This window comes from Rosa chinensis, chromosome 6 (genome assembly GCF_002994745.2).
Source record: "Rosa chinensis cultivar Old Blush chromosome 6, RchiOBHm-V2, whole genome shotgun sequence".
Taxonomy (NCBI): Eukaryota; Viridiplantae; Streptophyta; class Magnoliopsida; order Rosales; family Rosaceae; genus Rosa; species Rosa chinensis.
Genome location: NC_037093.1, coordinates 24,115,687 through 24,140,378, shown reverse-complemented (window position 1 = coordinate 24,140,378; position 24,692 = coordinate 24,115,687). Strand labels below are relative to the sequence as shown.

General features: G+C 38.4%; 2 protein-coding genes and 1 long non-coding RNA gene across 3 annotated transcripts; 2 read left to right on the top strand and 1 right to left on the bottom strand.

Annotated features, from left to right (window-relative positions):
• Positions 1-9,401: 9,401 nt before the first annotated feature.
• On the top strand, positions 9,402-11,003 carry LOC121050232. Its single transcript, XR_005802426.1, has 3 exons — positions 9,402-9,600; positions 10,120-10,251; positions 10,414-11,003. It is a non-coding gene; the product is annotated as an uncharacterized LOC121050232 (long non-coding RNA).
• An 8,955-nt stretch (positions 11,004-19,958) lies between these two features.
• On the bottom strand, positions 19,959-20,769 carry LOC112169730 (DNA glycosylase/AP lyase ROS1). Its single transcript, XM_024306785.2, has 3 exons — positions 20,579-20,769; positions 20,444-20,482; positions 19,959-20,241 (listed from the first exon to the last, which is right to left on the bottom strand). Exons 1-3 carry the CDS (start codon positions 20,697-20,699, stop codon positions 20,132-20,134), a joined length of 270 nt encoding a protein of 89 aa, XP_024162553.1. The 5' UTR covers positions 20,700-20,769; the 3' UTR covers positions 19,959-20,131.
• Positions 20,770-21,128: 359 nt separating this feature from the next.
• On the top strand, positions 21,129-23,578 carry LOC112169114 (UPF0481 protein At3g47200). The gene is made up of 2 exons (XM_024306064.2): positions 21,129-21,256; positions 22,018-23,578. The coding sequence occupies exon 2, from the start codon at positions 22,022-22,024 to the stop codon at positions 23,357-23,359; it is 1,338 nt and encodes a 445-aa protein (XP_024161832.1). The 5' UTR covers positions 21,129-21,256; positions 22,018-22,021; the 3' UTR covers positions 23,360-23,578.
• Positions 23,579-24,692: the final 1,114 nt, after the last annotated feature.

The window sequence follows — 24,692 nt, the reverse complement described above, 5'->3', positions numbered from 1 at the left end:
ATATATTAGACAAAACAGATAAGATACATTGGTTCAAAGCTACCAAATAACACAATACAAAAAACAGAAGTTCAACGTACATACAATTGAAGTGATCAAATAACACAACACAGTAAAACAGAAGTTCAACATACATTGATTTGAAGTTACCAAACAACAAAATACAGTAAATCACAAAACTTCATCAAACTCCATCTTCATCAAACTTCACTCCCTAGCCTCATATTTTTTATATTCTTTCTCTTGTCCTTAGCCATGAGCTTAATGATATGAGAAACATGAAAAAGAAGGGCAGAAAAAACCAATCTTGGAGGCTTTCCTGGATGAGCAAGGCATGCCATGTAGAAGGCCACTTGGTTGACTTCCACAATTAGTCCCACAGTAGCTGGAAAGAATGGCCACATGAACCATTTGCGCTCTCTTGATGCCCACTTCTGCTTGATCTCTCATCCCCAAAACAACGCCCCAAAGGTAGCTACGACAAGCCCAGCAATACTCAAACTCCTACTCTCGGGCCATTTAAACTCCTTCAATTGTTCTAGGATAAAGGCAGCTGCACACAAAGACATATGAATGAAGGCTGTTATTATCCCATTTATTCTTCTTGTACACCTTTCTTAAATTTGTTGCAACATGCCATAACTCGAGAGCACACCAAAGCGAACCATTTGAGGAGGAAACTGCAAACATGGTCAAGATTAATACAACTATTAGTGCAACTAGAAAAGCACACTGAAGGATAAATCACAGTAAAGGATAAAAATAAATCAGAGGAAAGGATAGACATACTTTGTTCAATAGATGTGGCAATAGTCGCTCCGGTCATTCCTTTTGTTGGGAATTTTAATTCCTCATCACTATTAATGAGGAAGTGCGTCATCTCAAATTCCGAATGTTGTTCTTCATCCTTGGAGACTTTGATGTAAACACTATAATGACAAGAAAGACAATATTCAGTAGGATCAGGATCAGGAGGTGAGAAGTGAGAATGATGGAGAATAAATTTGATGAGTATTGTAAAAACCTTTTCGTGTCATCATGTTGCCCATCAGCTTGTTGACCATCATTGTTGTTGACAATGATAACAATCTTTTCTTTCTAAAAGAGAATATGTGAAGGTAAATATTTGAATGTAAATATTCACTTTAATCAAGTGTAAAAGTGTTAAATTCATACCGTTGCAAGATCATGAAGTGCCGCTGTAGTAAAGTGTGGAGTATCAATTGGAAAATCATTCAATATAAGTAGACCAAACCTTTAGAAAAACAAGAGAAAATAAAACCAAAATCAGTCAATAATTTGCAACAGTCAATAATTTGCAAGGTTGTTAACTTAAGATGTTGTATAACTTACCTTCCATCATTGCTTATTTTTGCAATGGCTTCTGCATATAACTTGTTTTGTTCATTGAGAATTTCTCCACTAGAAATTCTACCATACGTCACATTCTTCAATACATTGTCTCCATGCAAGGGAAAGCTATAGCAACAACAACAAAAACATTATTAAGTATATATGAAAATCTTAACCTAAACAAACCAAAAATCAGAAACAAAGTTAGTCACATATAGCACCTCTTTGCTGTCACAAGCATTTTGTCTGGCCTAAGGCTACATGCTCTTGATAAATCAAGGTACATGACTTTCTCCTTCGCTCCATCTTCCTCTGGGAGCTGCAACACAGCCGAAAAAAAAATGGAAATACAATTGTAAAGACTGAATATGAGAGCATAAGGTTATGCAGTACACACGTCTATTGCAGTACAAACAAATTTCCCAGAGATTACTATGTCAACCTAAAATCAAGGGGAATGACTGGAAACATGTCATTGACTTCTAACGGATCACAATCACACTTAATTGGCTAATTTTCTTCATTTAAACTCTTTCTATGCTAAGCAGATAAAGCACTGGAAACAATGGTTTAAAATTTTTCAATTTTTCCTTTTTTTATTATATATTTTTGGTTTATACATAATTAGCTCTAAGAGAAATCATATAAATAAAGACATATTAAATACTAATCACAATTACATATAAGTAGGTAAATTAATTTTCCTTATTTTGAATATTACTAAAGACACGCATGAAGTCCTGGACAGATAAGGAAAGCTAGGTTAGGAACAAAGAAACCAGAAACACAACCAGGGAGGGAACAGACCAACCCTAAATGGTTATCTTGACATCTTAATATAAGAATCATGGACTGAGTTACTTACTTGGCTAATAACACAGAATCGGTGACACAGATCTGTCCTTGTCCTTGCCGACTTCTCATGGCCAGATATAAGGGTTACATTGTTTTTCTTGATTCCCCCTGCCATAAGGTAACAAAAATAATTACAACACTAGCTAGCTAATAGTTCTAAAACTAAATAGCTCTAATATATCAAAGAAGATCGGTATAATGTGAGTGATTCAAAATGAACTTTCAGTGGTCATATAAATGGTGATTCTGGAGCAGAGCATATTTATTATTTAGGCTTTATTTATTTTCAAATAGTTAAAGATGCATTCTGAAACCATATTCCTAATTAACAGCGTAGTAAGATCATGAGAAAGCAATAGCATCTGAAGGTCGGATTATATACAGTAAGGTGAAAGCCTACTTAAGATAACTACATTCTTGCTACTGTTGAATTTACAGCTTATCTATGGCACTAAGTATGCAAATTTGTGTTCTCAGAATGCTCATTATATGATGCACTTCAGGCTGATATGGTTGATATCAATACAACTAATATATCAATCTGTCGTTTTTACAATCCTAATAGATGAGCATATTGTCTCTCCCTAGCCTCCTAAGTGACCAAGAGTCCTGTAACTTATTGGAATAGTTTCATGTATTGCATGATCACACAAGTATATATGTTTAATTCTTACTAGTGTCGCTTTATTTTGTGAGACAGGAGATGGACATGTTTAACTTACCACCAAGCCGAGCATCAACCATTTCCAAGTAAGTCTTAATTTTTCCTGCAGCCATGGCTTTATCTGCAAAATAACAGAAGACAATAGTCTGATGACGGAACTCAAGAAACCAAAGAAAATAAACTGATAAAGGATAGGCATCAACAATTTACGAAAACTCTAAACTATACATTCAGAAGTTTATGTTTGATGCTTTTCATTGTCACCACCTAAAATTCCTTTTCCCAGAAAAAGAAAACAGGGGGAAGTTGAGAACTTGAAAATGCAGCCATACAGAAATGATACAACCACCAATTTGGGAGCTAGGCAAGCATACACACCAACCCCTAACACCTTTATAGACTAGAACAATAGCCACTATAAAATGCTGAGTTGTTGCATGTGTTGAAGCAAAGTGAATTTCACACTGAACATGTTGGTAACAGAGTAATAGTCGATTATATTCATGCATGAGCATATCATGTCTCCCTTAGTCTGGCCTCCTGGGTTACTTAAGTGTGCTTCAAAATAGATTCAGAAATCTTGCCTTTTGGGCAGAAGGGAATTCTCTTATGTTGGGCTACCATATTTGATTTCAGGCATTAGGCTTTACATCTTACATGTGCTATAGACTGCTGATGTAGGTGTTACTTTTTTAAAAATAGGCCTCACAGATCTTAAGAAACTCAAATCTATTCCAAAACTTGTTTTTCATTGCCAAGTGACTCAAGTCCTTGAAATTCAGTTTCTATAAAATGACTAGTTCCCCAGAAAATGAAAAGGGGGGAAATAGAGAATTTGAAATACAGCCATATAGAAAATGATAGAGCCCCAGAAATTAGGAAGAAAAGAAAAGCCCCTAGCTAACCCCTCTAAATTTCATGCCTTTCACCTTTCCGTCAACTAAATGTCTCTGTTCTTTAGGAAAACCATCGAAATCTGAGATTCTAGCTTGCAAACAAATATATTTTAACCAATGAATAACAGCATACCAAATATATAACTCCATATATGCATAAAAGAAGTGTTTAGTTGCAGAAAAATGGGGAGAAAGAATAAGATTTTTGGTTTAGCTTCAGGGGAAGCAAGAAATAATTAAAAAGAGGCACTTGGCCTGTTTGTTTACCTATAGCTAGCTATTATTTCTTTTCTTTTCTTTTCTTTTGTAAGGAAGGAAGGAACTTGATGGAGTTCGTTGAAATTAACAGTATGAACATACAATAAGCTAAACATTCAAAACAATTCATGTTGAAGAAAAGAGTCATTTCAAACCAATTTCATAGAAATATAGCTCATTAACCAAAATATAAACTGGACCAAAACAGAGTAGGAGATGGAATACCAGAGAGTTTCTATTGAGCTGAAAGCCTCAAACACACAGAAACACAATATGGTTCGAGAGAGAGTTTGATGATACTGATATGTATTTGAGTTATTGATGCAGGTACGTACGTCCTTGTGCGCATGCTTATATTTCTCCTGCATATATTCTTGTCTTTAGGGCTTGTACAATTGTCTTCATGCACCACCATGCAGTTTGTCCTACTAGCAACCTGCAGGAGTCACTGTGCTCCATGTATTTATATTTATATAATAGGTTTGAGTTTGTATAACATACTAGTCTGTGCAATTTTGTCCTAAACCATTTCAGTGTATTGAAGCACAGAACTGGGCATTGGTCCTGGAGGAGAGAGATGACTGAGCATTTCAGTGTCAGCAGCTTTTGTTGGTGGACTCAGCACAGGATTAGGTTCTTGTCCTTAATTAGTTCTCTGTGTTTTTTCCTCTAAGCTTTCTCTTAATGCATTTAACTTGTAACTTATAAACTTCTAGACCTGAGAAATTGTCTCAATTGTTTCTTCATCAATTTAACCTCTCAAGTCCTCTTGCCAAGGTTAATTAATTGTCATATAAATTACACCTGAGTATTGGCTAAAGTAACTGGAGTTATCATCATCACTTCATTCTCTTTTCTCTTACTGTAATAGCTCAACCTATCACCATCTCTGAACTCCAAGTTTGCGTCCTCGAGATACCTTGGTTCAGCTGGTTACTCGAGATAAATAAAAGATCAAGTAGAAAAAAGTTGTACATCATATTTGTGTATTTAGCCCTGCAATTTTGTAAGCCCAAAACGTAGAAAAAAAGTTGTGAAAACCCCTCTTTTCACCCATTTTCTCCCAAACTACAGATCCTTTTATAGCCAAAGTAAATAACACTGCACATCTAACCAATCATCTAGCACAAAGCGGTCATATGCATAAGAATTCAATATTAGTGTTGCACACCTTAACAAGTGCAATCAAAATTTTGTCCATGCACCTAAGCAAATCAAAAATAAATAGACAAGTAAAACAGCTATATTGTTTCAACCAAAAAAAAAAAAACTGTTTTATTGTTTCGGATACAAACTGACGAATGTCTTTGGTTGCCAACTGATCCAAAAAGGACCATAACAAATCAAAATGCCATCTTCAAAAATTGGCAGAATTGTTCAGACCAGAATATGCCAAGAATCAAAGGAGCACGCCAATCAGGGTTTTTTTTATATCCCAGCTGATCATGCACTCTTGTCCTCATCAAGATCCTCTACACAAGACTTCACCTTCTCTATAACAATGCTACGCCTTAAACCAGCAAACTCCCCACGATGGTGGATTTTGAAACTGTAATGTTGAGCTGCACCACTAGAGACATTTTTTTTTTTTAATGTCAGTTTACATTATATGCTTCACTGTGCAATAGGTTATATGTAGTAATTGTACCCAGTATCATCATAAGCAAACAATACATTATTCTTTAGGATAATATTGCAGGTTAGGTTGCCCTGATTATTCTATTTCATTTTGGTTTTAGCCATACGGTTCTCTAAGAATAGCTCAATCTTACCGTCGCCCAACTTTTGGGTGAGCTTTTTCTTTATAATATCACCTACATTTTCACTATTAATGAATTGACACCCACATTCTTTGCAATATAGCTTTATAAAGTGAAGCAAACAAACATAAAAGAAGCACAAATGACTGATTGATATTAAAATACTTGTTTCGTATAAGAGACTAGTCTAATTAAGTTGTGATATTAACCTGGAAATGAACTCGAACAGGAGATTCCCTTTTTATACTAGTTTTCTAATAACTATCTTTACAATTCCTAAGCAGCCAGTTAGTGTTCCTAACAATGTTAGTGAGGACCTTCTTATCTTAATTAAATAAGTACGCAATAACATCTCTATGTCTCAGAGTTTGCATCCTCAACCTAGAACGCTTTCCAGGTTGCAGAATCTGAAACTTTAGGATTAACTGCAAGGAACCCACAATGTTTAAGATACGTTTTAGAAATTAACCTAAACCTCCTGCAGCTTTAGGCACACACTTTTGACAGGAGAGGGTCCTAAAATACTAAATAGAATCAAATATTTGAATAGTAACAAAAAGTTTTGACCTTTTTACTTGAAATTCTTCACACGTGGTTGGATACACGTATTGGTTTTCTTGAAAAGTTAAAACTGCACCCAACGTCGTCGTTTTGGAGCCCGAAAAGCCAAATAAACCTCCAGCTTTGCTTCAAAGTAGCCAAAACGGCTGCTAAACCCACAAGCTTGAGAATTGAGAATTGAGAATTGAGAGAGACCATGTTTCGGAGTCGAGTGATCGCGTTGTTTGTGAAGAACAATAGCAAGGCCCTCTACAATGTGAGGGCATCTAGGGTTTCCAATGAGGAGGCTACCTACCGCTTATTCTCTACTGGGCTCACAAGGAAACAATGTGACCCATCGACCTGTGAGAGTGTGACCTTCTCATAAGAGCTCATATGTGATAATTGAAGAAGACACTAGGCAGCTGATTATGACTGAAGCTGCAATTGATGCCTTGATGGTGTACTGATCAGTTTCTGGGTGTGAAGAGTATTTGGTTTCTGGGTGTTCATCAGTTTCTGCAATTGACGCTGTAAGGATGGGACTTGCGAGCCTGCTTGAACGCTGACACTACAATTGACGCTGCCTGTAGGTGTTGATCCATCAAGTGTTGCACAAGACTTGGAGCGCGTGAAGCTTGGCGGTGCAACAAGGAAGGCTGCATCATGGTGCTTGGCTGTGCGTCAATGTGCTTGGCGGAACGATTCATGATGGAACGATGCTTCACAGACCAAGCTTGACGGAACAAATCCTTGGCGGAAAATGCTTGACGGACGAATTCTTGGCGGACGAATCCTTGACGGATGATCGCTTACCGCTAGGATAGCAAGGGTGCCCAGTAGGCTTTGGCTTCATGAAGCATGACGTTGACTAGAGGTGGAAGTTGTCGTTGACGGCCAACAAAAGAGACTAGGTTGACGCTAAAGAACTTGGCTCTCCTGTCCTTATGGGTGCCCATAGTAAACTTTTGGGTGTCCAGAGTAAATAAAGTATTATTTTTTGTGTACCGCTAAGTACCTTTTGTGTGTCTGTTACCGCCAAGTGTGGTACCTAATGAAGGAAATCATTAGAGCTTTTGTGTGCGTTTTACCGCTAAGGATGGAATGTGTTGACACTAGTGCAGCATGCAAAGTTGACGAAGCACAATTGCCAGAAAAAAATGTTGGCGTTGACCTAGCTCAAGTTGTGAAAAAAGTGACGAAGCCTTTGTGTTGGCTTCCCACAGACGGCGCCAATGTTAACGTTTTGATCCGCGGGGGTCTAGTTAACGTTAGAGAAAGAGAGACAGAGAGAGATCGAGTAAAGACACGATGTATAGTGGTTTGTCTCCCGCTAAGGCGAGAGACTACATCCACTTTAATATTGCACTATATATGTTTGGACCTTCCGGCCCAACATAATTACAAGGGTGGAGGTCCCTTTTATAAGTAAGGGAGCCTCCCCTCTTACACTTGTTTTCCAATGTGGGACTCAAAGTCCCCTTTTCTAGTCTACAAAGGCTAATTGTGAGGCAACTTGGCAAGGAGAGGTATTGGTCGCTTCTGATTACCGTGTCGTAGCTTGGACATCGGGCTACGAGATGCATGTCACGATTGGGTCCCACCATGGCTTGTAGGTCACCCAAAGAGGGTGTTACATATGTTTGGTCACATAACAAATCCTCCATAATAGTGGAGGTATGTTCAAAAAGCGACAACACCAAGGATAATCAGCAACAACAGACTCTCCTCAAGATCAAAGTGAACCAGGTTCGATCTGAGGACAGTATGGCAGACTTGCCCACTAAGTCATTGCCTAAATTCCACTTTCGAGAAACATGTTGGTAGCATCGTTTATGGAAGTTATCCGGACTCCCATGACCGTTGTCATTAGGGGGAGATGTCTACATGTATGGTCTTGAAACGTGAAGGATGTGTTGTGCTCTTTTTTTCCTTCGACCGAGGTTATTTTTGTCCCACTACGTGTTTGTTACTCGGCAAGGTTTTTTAATGAGGCAACGAAAGGAGCACCGCGTTTGGGCAACACAAGGGGGAGTGTTCAAGTAAATCGAGAATATGTGTCTGCGTTACTTGACATAGTTGTAATAGGATTTTGAATTAGAGATATTCTCGGAGATATTTATAGATATCTGATTAATTGTACGATTATCTTTCCTTGTATAACTCTGATTCTATGTCTTGTAATCCTCTATATAAAGAGACCCCTATTATCAATGAAAGCACGACTCAATTCTCTCCCAATTTTAGTTTTCCTTAAACAAATACCAAATTAATTTAGAAAATGAATAGATGCAGTTGTTATAGCAATCTGGCTCTCTGCAACCTTGATACCTAGATCAAAATATATATTAGAAAGAAAAAAAAAAGCAATTCCCAAATGAAAGATTATAACTGGGTCTTTGATGTTTGAGTTTTGAATCGATCTCTGCGAGTTTTCTTAATGTCTTTCTTACCTAATGCTTTTGTAGGTTAATGAGGCCTTGAAACCATGGCTTATTCTGGTCGTCATTGGATAAATAGAACTGAGCATGGATGAGATCAACTAGCTTGTCCATAAATTGAGAATGTTGATGGATAATAGACTTCAAATAAAGAATTGGATAAGAATCAATATTGGTCTCTCTATCTGTTTTATTCTTCATCCTTTTCCCCATTTAAGCAAGATGAAGCCAATTAACGAATAACATTGGCTGCTCTTCACGAGAAGCACAGTGTAATTATATTTGTAATTGCTTTGATTTTTGTAAACATTAGGGTTTTGATAATATACAAAATATTTTCTCAAAAATATTGGGTTTTGCCATGTCATTAAAATTTATGGAATGATATTGATGATGTGTTGTATGCCACATCATTTGGTACTCAATTTTAATATAAATATTTGATGTCTCAAGCATTTTCCAATATACTAAATAGAATCAAATATTTGAATAGTAACAAAAGGTTTTCAGCTTTTTACTTGAAATTCTTCACACGTGGTTTGAAATGGATACGCGTATTGGTTTTCTTGAAAAGTTAAAACTACAGCCGACGTCGTCGTTTTGGAGCTCCAGCTTTGCTTCAGAGTAGCCAAAACCGCTGCTAAACCCCAGAAGGTTGAGAATTGAGAATTGAGAGAGAGACCATGTTTCGGAGCCGAGTGATCGCGTTGTTTGTGAAGAAGAATAGCAAGGCTCTCTACAATGTGATGGCATCTAGGGTTTCCAATGAGGAGGCTACCTACCGCCTATTCTCTACTGGGCTCACAAGGAAATGCTCCCCATCTTTCTCCAAGGTTGCTTCTTTATTTTTTGTGTCATCAATTCAAACAAAATTGGAAATCTTTAGTCTCATTTCCATCAGTAGAGTTTAGTTTGCTTCGCAAAATCGAGGATTTCGAGATTGAATGGATTTGGAATTGCATTTCTTCTTTGATTTTTTTTTTTTTTTTTAGAGTTTAACTATCAGTTTCCTGTGATGCATGCATTGGACCAAAGACTAGTTCTTGGAGTTTCATTTTCCAGTGAATATTCAAGGACGAAATTTGTGTTGCTCAGTTATTTATTTATTTATTTTGGTAAAAATAAAGTGGAAATTCTTGTACCATTTTCAGGGTAACTATGTACCATCTATAAGGAATATGTGCACTGTGGCTTCTGTAGGCATCAAAGATAAATCTAATACAGTATAGCATTCGGGAAGATAGGGATATCATTGCTCCAAAGTCCACACTATCTTTATTTTCCTGTTTTATAATTGGTTGGAAATTTCAAGCATCAAGTCTGATTATGATAAATTGTTTTTTTGATTGTAGCTTGACCACCGTATCCTTGCAACTGCAACTTTATTTTGAATTGTCACTTTGTGGTGGTCAACAAGGAAGTTTGACATACACCCTGCAGTTCGATCGTTGATTCGAACTACTGTTGGCATGGCTGGCCTTCAGGTATAATATTGTTTTTATTATTTGTTGTTCTCTTCTTATGGCTAGAATATGGTTCTCCTATGCATTTTATTTCGTTGTCAAGATCAGTTTGGTTCACATATTCCTTGTATACAGTATACTATAGTAAAGGAAAAAGATGTGTACTTTCTATTGTCATTGCAGGTCACACTGGGGATATCTACACTTCTGTCATATGTGCCTGTTGGGCTTGGCACTGCACATCAAGCTGGGGCATTGACTCTCTTCACACTTATGATCCTTCTCAATCACATTGTGAGGAAGCCATCACCATCCCTTCTTAAATCTCTACCTCAAGTAGCAAAGACAATATAAATGACAACATTATACAATTTTCAATTTTTGTAACAAGCACTACACATTTTAATTGTAAGAAATGAAATATTTAATTATTAATAAGTTCTTCTGTTATAGATAAATTGCCAGATTGAAAGCTGGACATGAGTTTTGCAATTGTGGATAAATGTTTAGCTCTGTTGCTTGTACTAGGGCTTCTATGTACCATATCCTATTGTCATATCAATTCCTTTTCTGTTGAATACACCGAAACCTTTCTCATCGTTATTTTCAAGTGGATACAGTATCGAAATGGAAACAGTAGTAGAAACAGGTCACTTTTCTTGAGCTACAATAAACCATACTCTATTGAAATGCAATGTCTGGCTCATACTGGTACTATAACCATTACAAGGTAGTCGACAGCTTGAACATTTTGGTCTACCACATCATTACTACAACCAGTATGAGCTAATTCCCCAGTGAATGCTGTGTTCTTCATTTCATATATTTCTCATTATGAGATACTTTCTCTTTTGCATAGTTTTACTTATAATCTTCTTTTTATGGGGTTCCATCTTAGTCTTTAGTGTTGACGGATGCTTATGGTTCTTGTATTGTCTGGTATGAGTAATTGTATATTGTATTATAGTACTTGTTGTTTAAAGCAATCCAGAGGTTAAATGAACTGTTATCAGAAACAAGGGACTCAGGGTTTATGTGCATATATAGATGGTCTGCTGTATTGGCTCCTATTACTAATCATTCAGATTTTAGTATCACAAACACAAGATCTCCATAAACATGGAATGCCTTTCAGTCATTGCAACTTGCAATTGAGTTTACTTATACTCTCTTATTGGACTTGCAATTGGCTTTGCAAAACTAACAGGTACTGATTTGATTTTTCTCGCTTCATTTCTCCAAGTTACATGCCTTCTAAAAAGAAAACTCAAAATTTGGTGTCAGCAATATAAATAGAAAAATTCTTGGGAAAATATTCTATTTAATGGCTAGAATCTGGATCTTGGACATTTCTTTTTACGAGGTACTTGCACTTACATGGAAGTTTCTTTCTTGACAGAGGTTCAGCAATGGGAGGATTCAGGGAAGCAGTGAAGGAGTACTTCCCTACAACATTGCTGATAAATTATGTTCAGCCTTCTAAGAACTCGGAGAAATTCAGGTTTTATTTCTAATCTTCTTCAGGTTCACTTACAATATCTATCTATTTTATCTCAGTCATGTGAAGAACTGTTGATATACTAAAAGATTCTGTTTCCAAACATATAAGTTCACTTATTGGGTAACAATGCTCTGTATGTGTATGTTGAGACTGGATGGGGAGTAGATATAGTATAGCTAGCCTCATTAAAATTAAGAAGAAATTCATAATAAGGACGATGTAGAGTGCCTATCTACCACATTTTGGATTCTAGTTTGCCAGGGTAGTAGTGAATTCTAACAACAATGCTGTATATAGGGGTGAAAGAATGATAGGAAATCATTAGGATGAGGCCCAGTATATTTTATGGCGTTTTGTCATAGCATCTGTTTTTTTAATCTTTATTGCTATGGTTGACTACCAACTCTTTACTTTCAGTAAATATCCAAACAGACACTTTGTTAGGCTTGGATGTTGTACACAAGAAGTGAATTAGAGAAAAAATTGTTAGCCATTTCCAGGGTAACTATAAACCCACCGATAAGGAATTTGTCCAACTGTCGCTTCTGTAGGCAACAAAATAAGGAGGGATTTAAAATTCTCGTAATTGGAGGAACTCATGCTCAGAAAATGGTCTGGCATTTGGCTTTTTGGCTTTTTGGCTCACATGGTGATACTTGGTACTGTTGCAGGCTAACACATTATGGGATTTAGATGACTGTCTAAAAATGTACTGGAGGACTCCTTCCTCTCTTGGATGAGAACTGGTTGCTTGAGAAGTTCAAGCAGTCCCAGAATATAAGCAGTTGATGTAAAATGCAAAGAACTTTGTTTTTTAAGAATTTTTCAGCTCGTAGTGATGCGGCAAGGTTTGTAAATTTGAATTCACATAATTCTTGCAGACAATTCGCTTATGTTTTGATTATAGATGCATTCTTTTTTTAGTTGGTTATAATGCTCATTGAATTTGAAGGACTATATAAGGTATGATTATCTTAGTGTTTATGTATCTATGAAGCTTTTCTGTTTTCTGTTACACAGTTTATAAGGTTGACTTACTCTATAGTTGAAGCTACTTTGTGGCTTCTTGTGGGAGTTGAAGTAATTTTAGATCCTTATGGTGTTTCCTGGTTCTTGGTCTTCCTTGCAGTTCAAATACTAATACAAGGATGGGTATTGAAGATTTCAGAGTTTATTATGTTTGCTTCGCCATTCTCATATTTTCTTCGCTAGGGTCTATTAACTTACAACTTAGACTGAGACTGTACACTTCTCGCCCATTATGCTTGTTTCACTTTAAATTGAACTTTATTAGAAACTAGCCAACACATAAAATTCTTATACTAACAAGGATCATTTCACAGCATCAGTTGGGGAAGAAAGAACCCTTTGTTTCTCCATTTCCACATATACCAACAAACAAATATAGACAAAGCATTTCATTGCAATACCATTTCTTCTGATGCTTTTCAGATCCAGGTTAAATGGCAATGTTTGAAATTACCTCAACCACTAGAGATGGCAAGCAAGCATTGATCAACGATATTGCCCGTGGGATTAGTACCATGTTACATGTGCTAGAACAATTAGTTGGGACTTCAATGCTAAATCACCTGTATCATTTTGAACAATCCTTGTAAACATTACTCTATTCATATCCGCAACCCTCTCAGAAGAGAATTAGATCATCCTCCCATTTAGATCAAATGCCCCCTAATCTGATGGAACTTAAGTACAATCTCATTTTTCATGAGTAAATCATTTATCTTCAAAGTTTCTTTTCATCATCTTGGATAGAGGATTCTGTAGAAGGGAGAGTAATAGAGGAAGTACTTTTCTGGGGAGAATTCTTGTTCCATCTTTTTCCCCCATCACAAATACTCATATGGCATCATTACAACAAGTTTATATAAGCATTTCATGTATGCAATTTCTGTAATTTTTCTGTTGATTGACCAATCAAGTATGTTCCAATTATTATTCTTGACAGGAGTGAAATTAATAATCGAAGAATTGCTCTCTTTTGAGCATTTATTGAAACAATATTAATGGGGATGTTGTAGAGAAACTGAAATTGAGAGGAAATGGCTGTGTATTCTCATTGATAATAGGGGCCTCTTTATATAGAGGATTACAATGTATCGAATCTCAATCATACAAGGAAAGTAATCGTACATTGAATATGAATCTAGATCCTTCTAATTTAACCCTATTACCACTAGGTCAAGTAACCTAGAGTTTGGGTCAAACACAAATTAGGGTTTACTTGAACACTCCCCCTTGTGTTGCCCAAACGCGGTGCTTCTCTCGTTGCCTCGGTAAAAACCTTACCGAGTAACAAAAACTTAGTGGGACAAAAATAACCTCGGTCGAAGGGGAAAAAGAGCACAACACACCCTTCACGTTTCGAGGTGAACATGTAGATATCTCCCCCTGATGTCTGCGTCTCCCCCTGATACTACAATCATGGGAATTTAGATAATTTACGCAAGCCAATTCTTGCCACATGTTTCTTGAACATAGATTTGGGCAATGACTTAGTAAACAAGTCTGCCACATTATCCTCAAATCGAACCTAGTTCACTTTGGTATTTGAGGAGAGTCTGTTGTTGCTGATTATGCTTGATGTTGTCGCTTTTGATGTAGCCTTGCATCATTTGTTCAAAACGAACAGAATTATCCTAAATGCTCGTAGGCTCATCTTATGGTAGACTTCAAACCACAATTGTTCGAACATGCGTAATTATGGATCCAATCCATAAACATTCACGAACCACTTCGTGAAAAGCAATAATCTCTGCATGGTTCGAAGATATAGCGACTACGGTCTGTTCTATAGACCTCCAAGATATCACGGTCTTTTCCCATGGTGAACACTTAACCAGTTTGGGAGCGACCTTTGTGTGGGTCAAAGAGGTACCCAGCATCAGCAAAACCTTCCAAAACACTTATATCGTTTTGGGATAGGGATAGAGAACGCAGGCCAGCGTTAGCGGCATTTCTGGTGTGTGATGGGTCTGAATCCATCTTCTCTCTGTAGGGATAAAACAAACCCATATCAATCGTACATCTCAAGTACTGAAAGATATCTTTTACACCAATCAAAATGGCGTCGCGTTGGCGCACAGCTATACCTTAGCTAACAAGTTCACTGCAAACAAGATGTCTGGTCTTGTGCATTGAGCGAAGTACAATAATGTGCCTATTGTACTCAAGTAAGGCACTTCTGCCTCTAGCACATCTTCGTCATCATCCTTCAGATGAAGAGGATCATTTTCAGGATCAAGACAACGGATGATCATGGGGGTGCTTGAAGGTTTGACCTTGTCAAAATGCCTAAGCATCTATCGACACGATGCTCAAGTTCCAAACTGAGACATAATCGTGTTCTCCCATAATCCTTCATCTCAAAATCGGATTTCAAGTGTTCAGCGGTTTCCCTTAACTCTTTAAGGGCTTCTAATGAAGATCATGTCCAACATGAACCGCAATGGAATCTGAAACTTGTTATGGAAACGAGTGGGCATATCCCTTCCCAATCAAGTAGTCATTTTAGCGAGCATTTCAACCTCTTTGTAAACGCACTCCGTGGTCTAGAGCCGCTTGACTTGGGTAAATGAAGTTCACCATGAACCTTCATGTATATTCCATATCTAGATCCCTATAGAGATACGTAGTGACCACATTTGTAAGCTGCATGTTCAGTTATTCGGAAACTACCAAACTGACTGGGTAGTTTGGTAGTGCAATGACATCCATTACGAGAGAATATGTTTCATCGTAGTCGATTTCAGGGCGTTTTATGAGAAGCCTTGCGCCATAAGGCGAGATTACCATCTCTTTTTCTCACTACGCTTTCTAACGAAGACCCATTAGTCAACAAGTTTTATGTTAGGAGGTGTTGGTATCATTAACTCGAAAACCTTCCTCTTCGTTAGAGAATCCATCTTAACCTGGATCACATCTTTCCATTTAGGCCAAATTTCTCTACGTTGGCATTCATTCATCAACGGATCGTGGTTCGATATCAGCTGACTCAACAAACTCATGTTCAACGAAATGCGCAACCTCATCATCAATTATGATGGAGTTTCTATCCCACGTCTCATGTACACTAGTGTAAGTTTCATAGAGCTCTATATTCTAGGGAATATGTTCTGACGTTGAGGCGTCCCCCAACGATAACCCTAACCCGAAAGATTCTCATGAGACGGATTTTGAGTCTTGATGATCAAAGGATTGGAATGTGCCAAAGTGTCCTTCAAACCTACAGGCCTCCCACGGATCATAGCTGGGGCCATGGCCTGTAACGCCAGAGTGCCACTCTCTTTGGCGTTGGCGCCATGCCTACCGCCGTGTAGGGTGGTGCTACGTCCTCTCTTAGGGATGTCCTTCCTTGCAGGCTTGTTTGCAGCATATTTGTGTGATCTCGTCACTTTAATAAAGATCGAGATGACACATAGTGAGGATAGGCCACGACAATTCCTGTCATTCCTGCTGAACATCCGTGTTCTTATCTCCTCCTAACGACTGGAAGACTGTCTCATCAAAGTGACAACCCATAAATCTAGCGGTAATGAGATCGCCTTGCAAGGGCATTAAGTGGCGGACGATTGTTGGAGTCTCAAATCCAACGTAGTTGCCCATTCGTCTGTAAGGACCCATCATAGAGCATTGTGGCGGCGCAATTGGCACATAAATGGCTCACTCAAATATGCGTAAGTACGATACTTGTACCCAGTCACTAGCTGTAACGCAGAGGTACATTGAGTGGCGGTGGATCGTAGACGAATTAGCATAGCTGCATGCGATATTGCATCACCCTAAGCGTATATAAGAAGATTGGTGTGCATTACCAATGTCCAGACTATCATCGTGGTCGTTTCCGCAAGACCATTTGGGTGTGTACATGGGAATATGATGTCTAACATCAGTCCCATTGCAATATCCATCGAAAGTCTTTCGATGTAAACTCTCTAGCATAGTCAAATCCAATTGACTGAATAGGATGATCTGGGGAGTGAGCCCGTTGTCATATGATATGTGCTAGGAGTGTAGCATAAGCAGCATTTATAGGTGGACAATGGCACAACACGTGACCAGCGTGTTTGCGTGTCAACCAACATCATGAAATATTTAAGCGTCCGCAAGTTGGTTGAATCAATCCACAGAATCCCCATGGATTCTATATAAGAACAGAATGAGTATGTTCATTTTCTTTGCATAAGACAGTCTTAGTCCTAATTTCCCTAAGGAACAGGCTTTGTAAAACGAGGGAGAGGCTTTAGAAGCAACCAATGAGTATTTTGGTTCGACCTAAGCGTCTTAAACGCTATTTGAAGCAAGTTGGTGATTGCAACATCACCTGGGGCGCCATCACCATGATGGACGCTATCCATGGCGTTATGGATAAGGACTGCGCCAGCCCTAGGCAGCTGCGTCGGTCACACTTAGTCCAGAAAATCAACTTTTGATTCATGCTTCGTTTCGCTCGAAAGAATTGATGTCCATGTGAAGTTTTTAGTAGACGGATCATCATATCATGACCAAGATGACCTATCCTGTCGTGACAAAGCCAATATGTGTCTAAATCCAAGAGATCTTCTCTCGTAACTTTATTGGATTTAGTAACTCGAATAGTGACATAAAGTCCACTAGAGAGACACATAAACTTCTCTAAGATGCGCCTTTATTCACAATCATTAGAGGTATTGCAAAGGAACTCATTTATGTTCTCTACATGCGTTTTCGCATGGAATCTGTCGGCTATTCATAGGTGTGATTCGCCCTAGAAGCGTAGAGAGTTTCTGTGATAGTAATTAAGGTGTCATTTGGCAAGTGGAACTTGGGCTATTCCATGTCCTTGAATTAATACTGATGGCCCAGCCATTGTAGTCACAAAAGTCATATACTCAGAATCAAAATGGAGTCATAAAGAACTCAAAATTTTATTCATAAGCCAACGGAGTTACATCATTGTCTCTTTGACTAAACAAAATCTAATCCAAAATGATACCTAATGCAAAACAATGGTAGTTGTCTAACTTCTTCCGGTAATTCCAAAATAAATGCAACCAGGTGAGTAGAGAGATGTCGGTGGAGCAAGTCTCGCTTAAGTACTGCTAATCTCATAACCTTCCTAGATATCACACTTACTTTGAGTGAGCCTACTTTGAAGAAAAGCTAAACCATTGACATTTACTATAAAAATATATGGCAATTGCCTATTACATCTCTTGGAAAAATAAAGACTTAAACAGAATTGGCGATCTATTGATCCGAGCCAAATTTGTAGTCTTCAACCCTTCACTCTAGATCATCTTCTTGATCTTCTTGTTCCATATAGTGAGCTTCTCTTGCTTCACAATATGCTTTGTAGGCGGTGACAATTTCTTCACGAGCTCTACAAATGTGTGCCCAATGATCAGACACTCCACATCGAGAACATATATCTCTTTGCTCAAACTCCATTGATTGAGGCGCTTTGAAAGCGTCATTTAGATGGCTCTTAGTGTTGGTGACGCCACCAACATGGCTAGAGGTCTTGCCTCCCTCTCTCTTTCCACGTTTACCTCTTCGGTTCCGTGTTCACCTATTTTAGTGATTACCTTCCCAAGTAGAGTGATTATATGGACCAGAACGTCCAAATGTATTCCTAAGATTAGGGTTTCACTCTTGGCGCTCTCTCTTTGGGGCGCGACTATAATTGGATTCCGGAATATGCTCTGTTCCCACGGATCTCGAATTATAGTTCTTCACAAGGATGTTGTCATGCTTTTCAGCGACATTCATAGCTCTAATAAGCTCATGAAACTTTGTGATTCGTCTTGTAGTAACATCGATTCGATAGTTCTTAGCAACCATCAATGCAGAGACGGGGAAAGTAGAGAGAGTCTTCTCAATCAACATCGCATTTGTGATCTCTTTACCACAGAATTCCATTAAGGATTTAATGAGAAGTGCTTCCGAGTTGTAGTCAAGAACTGACTTGAAATCACAGAAGCAGAGGCTATGCCATCTCACTTCTAGGTTAGGAAGCAGGGAGACACGGACGTTGCCAAATCTATCTTCGAGCGAGACCCACAGCCTTCTAGGGTCTTCTTCATTCATACACTCGTACTGGAGCGAATCATCCATATGACGAGTCATTAGGATAACGGCTTTCGCCTTATTTGCCTCTAAGGATGCTCTATTTGCTTCCAAAGCTTGAGCTTGCTCAACAGTTAGCACGTCCTGGCTAGGCTCGAGAATCGTATCCAAGATTCCATCGGCCTTGAGATGCTGGCGAATCGTATCCAATGATGTTTGCGGTCGATCGTTTTATCTCAACAAACTCTAAGTTTGGAGAACTCTACAAGCTCCAAGCTTGGAGTGAGTATGAACCCCCACAGTTCGGCTAAATTTGGTCTCCCCTATCAAAAAGAAAGGGGGGTAGAAGAAGGGAGGTTGCAAGTCCCCGAAAAAGAAGAAAAATTAAATTTAAAAACTCTAAAAAAAGGGGAACGTTTAGTAAAAAATACCTCGAAATAGGTCGCCGGAAAATTTGACCGGAAAAAGTTGCCTGAAAGTGGCCTGAAAAGTAGCTGACCGGGAGTTGACCGGCGTTGACAAGGAGTTGACCGGAGGGCTGACATGGCACTGATGCTGACGTGTAGTGATGACGTGGTAGTGCTGATGTGGCAGTGGGTCCCTATGTTGACGTGGCTGTGGGTCCTCCTGCTATCAAAATTTGGTGGAAATTGGAGGTCCAGAAGATGGTGAACCGGTGGATTATTTGCTGCAAGATGTATGGAGCTTCCGGTGGCCGGTTCGGTAGGTTTCCGGCAGGTTCTTGGGGTGCCGCCGCCAGTTCTGGATTCCTGGAATCGAGTTCTTCAATGTGTGAGGTGGAGGAGAAAAGGCTTCAAGGTTTTGTATTCGGATTCAAGGTTTTTAGCTTCTTGAATCAGAGTTTGGCTATTTGTTTCAGTGTTAGGGCTTCGTGCTGATAATGTGTTGTAGAGAAACTGAAATTGAGAGGAAATCGCTGTGTATTTTCATTGATAATAGGGGCCTCTTTATATACAGGATTACAATATATAGAATCTCAATCATACAAGGAAAGTAATCGTACATTGAATAGGAATCTAGATCCTTCTAATTTAACTCTATTACCACTAGGTCAAGTAACATAGAATTTGAGCCAAACACAAATTAGGGTTTACTTGAACATGGGATTATTTCTTTACAACAATTTTTAATGAGATCTCAACTAATATATCTGAATTTGCTTTCTCCTACCTTCCTACGGTATAATGAATGCCTCTCATGCTAGAGGAAGAATAATTGAATATGCTAGAATTTGTTAGTCATTGTTCTTCTTTTCATAAAGTAAGTGATCTGATCTCCTGAAGAAAATCTTCTCTGCACCATGGTCCTCGATCACTCTTCATTTTTGGCCTTCGTCATCTTGCTTTGAGGAAAGTGCAATCTTGTGATTAAGGGTTTTGGCGCTCTTGTACTTCTGTCAAAGCCCCTTACACAAACATATCCTGCAAATCAATCAATCAGTCAACAAGTAAACAATTGAGCATGTTGAGTAGAAGATTAATTGTAATTGCCAGATACTATTTAGTTTGTGTTGGAAGTTAAATTCATGGTCTTGTGTGATCTTCTTAGTTCTATACTTTGCGCCTAAAGAGTTGTTCTCAAGCAGATAAACTAATATGCAGAATTCAAATTAGTATCACATACCTCTCCAAAAGCAGTACTGGATCCCCTCTGTTGATAGACCTATTACTACACACTAAGTAATTCATTGTAAGTAACCTTTACATCTTTAACTGAGTTGTTATGTAGTAAATGCTTATCATCTTGATTTTCTGTTACCTCTGAATATTGATGTTACAGAAGTTCCAAAGTACACAGGTCGTCTTGGTAAATCCCATATCCATCCCCTTGGAACATCAATTGGGTTGCCACTAAAAGCATGATCTTCAAACATCTGCATGGTGATGAAGTAGTTAATAGCTATGAGTGCATGGTATATGGTAAATCTAGCCTGCAAAATGTACTCTTAATACTGCTATTAGTTAATCAAGAATGTGCAGAGCAGAGAAAGTTTAGAATGACGAAAAGATCCGGTACCATACGGGCCAGTTTTCCATATGTTTAATTACACTTTATCTAAAGACCTCGTTAGTTGTGGCAGGGTTGGAGATTTTCCTTTTTTGTCAAGGGTCAAGACTGCAAATTAGTGTGAGTATATGATTGGTCTGGGGCCAAACTGAGAAATAACACTAAAATTCAGGACTATTTTATAAAAACCAAAATTTCACTGGGGGCCACTGCCCTCACTGGTCTCCACGTGCATCCACCAATCCCATCAGTCTTGTAATATTGAATTATTGATAAGAAAAATTGTTATGTTGCTTGCTGTTACCTCCCATCCTGGCATCCTCTACCAGAAGAGAGGAGGTGTACTCTGAGCTTTTCTAGTCAATTATCAAAGGCAACAACAAACTTGGTACTTAATTTTGAGACAACATTGGCTGCGCATGCATACAGGTGCACATTTCACTTCTCTCTCTGCTCTCTTTTATTCTTTGATCATGAATTCTTGTTGAATATGTATATCATTCTCATACATATATATAAGAACCATGGAAGAAGTTTCTTTATGCATCATATGTGGAAGTGGGAGTTACTATTTAAGTAAGACTAATGGGAGTCTTCTAACTAATCTTCATCTCTCTCTTAAAACCTGCCCAAAAGAATCTGAATATTGGTACCTTGTATGAGATCTCTAGAGAAGGCGTACGTTGACCAACAGATAGAGTTTGCCAGTTGGTATGAATAATTTAGAGCATTAATCTACATTAGTTGTCAAGGCTTCTGGGTTGGAATTGGGTTTGAGACTTTGGGATGTAAGACTCACTGCAGAGTGAACACTACTACAAATGTGGGCTAAGGATACCATTAGATCCCCACGTTTTAACTAATGGTGAGAGCTAGGCATATATCTCACCAATCCTTTTCAAATCCTGCGGTCAATGGACTGTAGCAATGTCACCAAACAAGTAACACTCATTAAAATATTCTTGAATTGCAGAAAGCTAAGCAAATAGTTGGTTCATATATAGGTTTTGGATTTTCTCAACATGCATATAATTAATTTTGTACTCTGTTTTTCATTGAAGCATGCATCTTTGAAATTTTTGCAAGTAAATGCTTGTTGCATGATTGAAGTTCTAGTAATCACCTGTAATTATTCGTGCATCGATTGTCAACATCCTCATGGACCTAGCCTCTTCAACCATTACTCACAGGAAAATGGAAGGAATCAATTATCGAGCTGCTAATGACATAGAAAACCCGTACAGTGAATTAGAAACTTCGATACTCGAGGAGTTGGATAGCTTGTCTTCCCTGTCCCCTTCGCGTTGTATCTACAGAGTTCCCGATGCACTACGGCGTGTACGTGAGAAGGCCTACACCCCTCGTGTAGTATCCATAGGTCCACTTCACCATGGAAATGAAGCCTTCAAAGCCATGGAAGAACATAAAAAGAGGTACCTAAAACATTTTATAGGTCGGAGAAATTTAAGCTTGAAGGATTATATAAGGAAAATAAAGGACCAAGAGACAAAACTGCGAAGTTGTTACGCGGAGACAGTTGACTTCAAAAGTGATGAATTTGTGAGAATCATCCTTGTTGATGCCATCTTCATCATTGAGTTCTTATATAGGTCCTGGTACCCTAATTTAGTTGATGAGAATGACTGCATATTTGGAAAAGCAAGGTTAATACAAGGTGTATGGCCGGACTTGTTGATGCTTGAAAATCAGCTGCCATTTTTTATTCTTGAGGACCTTTTCGACCCAAGAGATTTTCCAGTCCCTAGCCCTTCTAAAGTGAGTACTGGCAATATTGACAGACTTTCAATAATTTTTCTCTCTCACTGGTTCTTAAATGAGTATGCAATACAAATGGAGGAAAGGGAAGACCAATTGAAGAAAATATGCTCTTCCAAAGTACAAGTACAACATTTTCTTGATCTCTTAAGGGCGTTATACATAGGACCTGCGGAATTAGTCTTGAAACGGCAACAAGTTGAAAAACCCAAAACTGTGACTGCACCCAACATTACAGAGCTACATCGCGCAGGAATCAAGTTTAAGGAGGGATCAACTACAGACTTACTTGACATACATTTTATTGGTGGGATTCTAGAAATTCCAAAATTAAAAGTGTGGGATGACACCGAAATCATATTTAGAAATTTAGTGGCTTTTGAACTGTGCAATGACTTGGAGTATTACATAAGTGACTATGTTAGCATTATCGATTCTTTTGTGAACACCTCAGAGGATGTGGAATTGCTAGTTAAGTATGGACTTGTTGAAAATATGCTCGGTGACAACAGTCAGCTGTCTACTATGATTAACAGCCTTGCAGCTGGTGTTGAGCTTATCCCCTCTGAATTCTATTATGCTAGTCTTTGTGAAGATCTGAGCAAGTACTGCAGTTCAAAGTGGCACAGAAGTAGGGCAAATTTGAAACAAAATTATTTCAACACTCCTTGGCGTACTACGTCCGTCATTGCTGCTGCTGTTCTGCTCATACTCACTTTCATTCAAACAGTATGCTCTGCTCTCTCTATTGCTTAATCTGGCATCGACCATTATACTCTCGATCTGCTCATCTTTTTTTTTTTTTTTAATCAAGCTAGTATGCTGTTGTGTGATCTATTGTATGTTTATTTTATTAGCTTCTTTATGTGTTGGACTGATTGTCAGATTCATTGTATGGAACTTATGTTATGTAATACCTTTTAATTTGTATGTTTGATGGAGATTTCCAAGATGGACAAACATTTAAATTGCCAATTCGATCATAGATCGAATTGGATTATAGGGCATGAATAAAAATGAGTTATTAATGGATATATGATCAGAACGGACCAAGGGGATCGTCCAATCAAACAATGGATGATCAGAACAAACCAAGGGGATCGTCTAACCAGCCAATGGAGGATCAGAACAAACCAAGGGGATCTTCCAATCAGACGATGGAGGATCAGAACAAACATCATGATGCCAAGACCAGCAATACTAGTTCACTGAACAACAGTAATAATACTAGTACAACTGTACCCTTATATATAAAGGGTTGCAACCATTTTTATTGTCCCCCATGCATTGTCAAATTCGTGGTGTCCAAGCTCCAAAGATGACATCTCGTTCATTATGTGCCCGGTATCATACTGCAGTAGTGGAGTGTTAGACCTCGAGTACTGCCGGAGAATCCTCCCGAAGGATGTAACTGATCGATGGGAAAAAGCCTCGTCTGAAAATAATAATAATGATGATAATGTGACTACGGGGCCTCCATCTGACAAGTACTTGAACTGTCCCTTCAAGGCTTGCGTGGCACGGTTGAACTTCGCTGAAGTACGGGATTATCTGCACATGATGAAAAAGGGAAGGCTACTACCTTCTGGATTTCGGAGGGGGTTTAGCATCGAGAACAAGTATTTTGTGTCCTAGTTGCAACAGAGTGTTTTCTATCAAGTGTAGGGTTCCTTACCATTCCGAATTCAATTGTTTTTTGTATCAGAAACTTAAGGTCAATGGGGGCGGTGAAGGGATCGTAATGTACCTTGCAGGGATGAAACAATCCATGCTGCAACTACGTGATAAAAGAGGACAGCAGCTGCAGCATCAACTACGTCACATGCTGGTGTGGATATACTTTCTCTTACTATTGTCTATTACCATCAGGTAGTCATCACCATGACAAAAGCAAATGTAAACCCATCTTCCCGGCTTAGATATTGACCTGCATTTTGGATCTTTGGCTATAAGGATCAGTATTTTCAGTGAAAGTTGTCATATATTTAATGCCCCCAGTAATGATCCTCAATTTGTGTGCCAAATTTTTTTACCAAGCATATATGTTAGTAGTTTTTCAAAATAAATAAGATATCGGGTCTGCCTAATT